Source organism: Helobdella robusta (assembly GCF_000326865.2).
Source record: "Helobdella robusta unplaced genomic scaffold HELROscaffold_9, whole genome shotgun sequence".
In the NCBI taxonomy this organism is placed as follows: Eukaryota; Metazoa; Annelida; class Clitellata; order Rhynchobdellida; family Glossiphoniidae; genus Helobdella; species Helobdella robusta.
Window position 1 is genome coordinate 4,350,700 of NW_008705512.1, and position 4,002 is coordinate 4,354,701.

Below are 4,002 nucleotides of genomic sequence, written 5' to 3' on the forward strand. Positions count from 1 at the left end.
TCCAGAACACAGATCAATTCATGAAAAAACAATGCTGATACAGCAGATGATCCTGGTCTGTATAATGCCAACAAAATAATTACAGTATGATTGATGAAAAACTTAATAGCTACTGCTTCAAATGTCTTCAATTGTGGCAGATCAATTCTTTTAAACCTAAAATAATCTCTGAAATATACAATAACTCCACCATGCAGGGGATCTGAAGGTCGCAAAAAATCAACGTATGTAAAACCAGGTGGCATAGCAAGTTTAAGACAAACATTATTAGATGAACCATGCCAAGTTTCATTTAATACAAAAATGTCCAAACTATCATCCAATAGTTCATAAACAAAATTAAACTTTGACATTGATCTTATGTTAAGCAAACCAAAACACAGAGTTTTTATTTTCCTTTTTTGAGAAACCTCACAATCTTCCAGCGACCCACCGGACCCCTGACGCGGTATAAAAAATCTTCCCCATCATCAGCCTCTTTACTTTTAGCCTCATCAACCAGTTTACGATAATCAGTTCGTTGTTCACGGGTCATATCATGACTTATTCTAATACTTTTCAATTTATCGTCAAGCAATTTAATTTTAAACAGTTTATTCATCACAAGTACCTTTGATGACGTGTTGTTAAATTTAACAATTATCGGGCGTGGAGAGGTAATTTGCTCCTCTTTTTTGCCCTGTCTAAAAATTTTAACAACGTCGCTGCTTTTAATTGACTCCTCAGTCAGCGATTGAAAGATTTTCATCACAATTTCTTTATCTTTCACACTATTTTCACTTTCAGCAAGATTAAAAATGATGATATTGTTTTCACGTTCTTTATTTTCATTTACAACATTAAGTGTTTTTTGTATCGATCTAACTTCACTACATACAGCATCACAATTTTTTTTAACAACCTCAGACCACTTAGCATTAATTTCACTTTTCAATGAATCAACACTAGCAACCTGATCCAATTTTCCTTTACTATTATCGACTGCGATCCTCAACTGCTCTATGTCATTCTTTAAAATGTCCCCAGATTCAGAAATCTTCTTCAATTCCATATCTAATGCCACATGTTTATCATTTATCAACTTGGAAATCCCTTTAACATCATCGACATAGCCCAGGCAGTTGTCACAATACCACCTTAAGTTTTTCATTTTTTTATATAATGACAGCGAGTCCTTGGTGAAACCAGCACATTTCGGATGTACGAAACTTTGGCAGCATGGGCAGCAAATTCCATCCTCAACAACATTATCACATTTACAACAATTTTCGTTCGTCATTATCAACTATTAAACTAAATATTATTATTAAATTCAATTAAAAATACTAAATTATATTATTTCGAAAAAATAAAAAAACGAAGATACTCTCCTCAATTTACTCTATTATAATAATCCAAATTCAACTGTATATCAGTAAAAAATACACAATATTTATTCAAAAAAACGGAGAAAATTTAGACACAACCGCAACATTCAACACCAAAAATAGTGATTTAGATACATGTATGTATGTATGTATGTATGTATGTATGTATGTATGTATGCATCTATACATGTGAGTGTTTGTTTGCGAGTTGTTTAACTAGCCTGTTAGGAGTTCGTCAAATTCTTATTCTCCCTCACAATCCCATCAGTTTTCTCATCATTATGAAGACAGTCCTCGTCGCCATCATCTTTTCGTTCATCTCCATCTTTATCATTATCATATACTCTGTCATTATTGACATCATCACCATTAGCAATGAATAATTAATGACTAAATCGCGTCTGATGACAATTAAAAAACCACCAATGGTTTGTTATTGTTATCAGCTCAACCAACAATCGAACAGCTGACCAGCCAGCCAGCCAACCAATCAACCATCCAACCAACCAACCACTCAACCAACCAATCAATCAACCATCAAATCATCCATCCAATCAATCAACCAACAAACCAACTAACCAACCAACCTACCAACAAACCAACCAACCAACCAACCAATCAACCAACCAACCAGCCAACCAATCAACCATCCAATCAACCATCCAGTTAATCAACCAACAAACCAACCAACCGACTGACCAATCAACCAATCAGTCAATCATGAAACTTGCTCATGGCGACATCTGTTGTGGACATTTTCATGTCAGCCACTGTTTGGCTTCTTTATATTCCACAAAAATCTTCTTACGAGGCTAAAAAAAATTTTGCAATCGGAATTATTTTTGAATTCATTTAGATTTTGTTGTTATTAATATGATTATTAATGTTGATATTGTCGTTGCTGTTGTTGTAGATGCTGCAGCTGCTGTTCTTATTGTTGTTGTTGAAGAAATAACAACAAAAGGGTAACAGGAAAGGGAGCCATGAAATAGATGACGTCATCCATTGCTGACATCAATAAGGTTGATGTAATTAGAGTATCCGTCTTCCTATGAAAGATTTTAATGTCAGATAAATTTCACCAAAATGCTTACAAATTTGTTTCTATTTTTATACTTTGTTGTTGTTGTTGCTGCTGCTGCTGATGTTATCTTCTGTGATAATGATGATGTTTTTGTTGATTGAGTTGATGATGATGATGATGTGGTTAAAGGTGATGATAATAATGATAAAGTTTTAATGTTGTTTTTGTTGTTGTGATTGTTGTTTTTTTTTCAGGGTAATGTTGTGTTTTCAATTGAAGTACTGTTGTGATATTGTTGTTGATGTTGTTGTTATTATTGTTGCTGCTAATTTTGCTGTTGTTGTTGATGACTCTAGTGACGTTGATGACGTTTTTGATGACGTATTGCTTAATAGAATTAGTCAATCATAATGTTTTTGGAATGTTCTCAAATTTAATTAAGGTGTTGTATTGTCCGCGAAGTAGATACATTTTCCTGAAAAATTTTGTTGTTGCTACTGTTGTTGTAGCTGTTATGTGGAAAAATTTGTTGTTGTTGTTGAATTCCGAATGTTTATTTGTAGTTGTTAATGTTTTTGTCAATGTTTATTGCTTTTTCGGCAGTTAGTGGTTGGTGTTTTGATGATGTTAACGCATTTTTTGTTGTCATTTTGTTAATGCCATTTCGTTGTTAATGTCATCTTGTTGTTATTGATGTCGTCCAGTCATTTGAGTCACTGCGTGTGATTATTCTTTTTACCAGTTTTTTTTTAAAATGAAAATTCTCTGAAAAAGTTTAAAAAAAGCCGATAACTAATTTTATTCATTTCCTTTTTGATATAAATTCATTTTCCTCTCGTCATTTTGACCTCTATGTTTTATTAATTCGTTTTAAGTGGGCTAAAATTTTTAAATAGTGATAAAAATAATAATATTTAAGGAAAAAATAGGTTTTTTTGTGTTATTTTTCACCAGTTTATATCTTTTTTGTATGTTTTCATCTTTCTACTTCGTGCTATCTCTTCTATTTTCTTCCTTTTTTCACTCTCTTGTTCTTTTTTTTCCAAATTATTTCTCCCTATAACTTTTTTCTCTATTTTCAACTCACGTTCTTTCTCTCTCTTCCTCTCTCTCTCCCTCTCATCTGTATTTTATTGTCTGTTTTTCTATGTCTTTCTCTCTCTTTTTCTCTCCTTCTCTCTCTCTCTTCTTCTTCACTCTCTCTCTCACACCTCACGCCACATCCCATTGTTGAGTTTATAAAAGAACCATCAGCAGCCGAGACGAGAATGACACATGACTAACACAACTCGCACGACACAAATAACAACATGAACAAACAACAACAACAACAACAACAACGCGAACAACAACATAATCATGGAAAACAACAACGCAAGCCAACAACAACAATGTAAAGAACAACAACAGCGACATATACAAACAAACACACCTACAGCCCAAACAACAACATAAACAACAACTTGAACAAAAATAATCAACACATTAAATTTTGTTTGTTCATTTGTGTTTGTGTTGTAGAAATATAGACACACACACAAACACACACTTACACACACACATATACAAAATTATACACTCAGATTCTGTTTTTGCACTACGAATACCATA

At 33.0% G+C, this 4,002-nt stretch overlaps 1 protein-coding gene across 1 annotated transcript; it reads right to left on the minus strand.

The window, feature by feature from the left end:
• Positions 1–388: 388 nt before the first annotated feature.
• HELRODRAFT_166355 (hypothetical protein) lies at positions 389–1,279 on the minus strand (the record flags this gene model as incomplete). The annotated part of the gene is made up of 1 exon (XM_009033295.1): positions 389–1,279. The coding sequence occupies one exon, from the start codon at positions 1,277–1,279 to the stop codon at positions 389–391; it is 891 nt and encodes a 296-aa protein (XP_009031543.1).
• Positions 1,280–4,002: the final 2,723 nt, after the last annotated feature.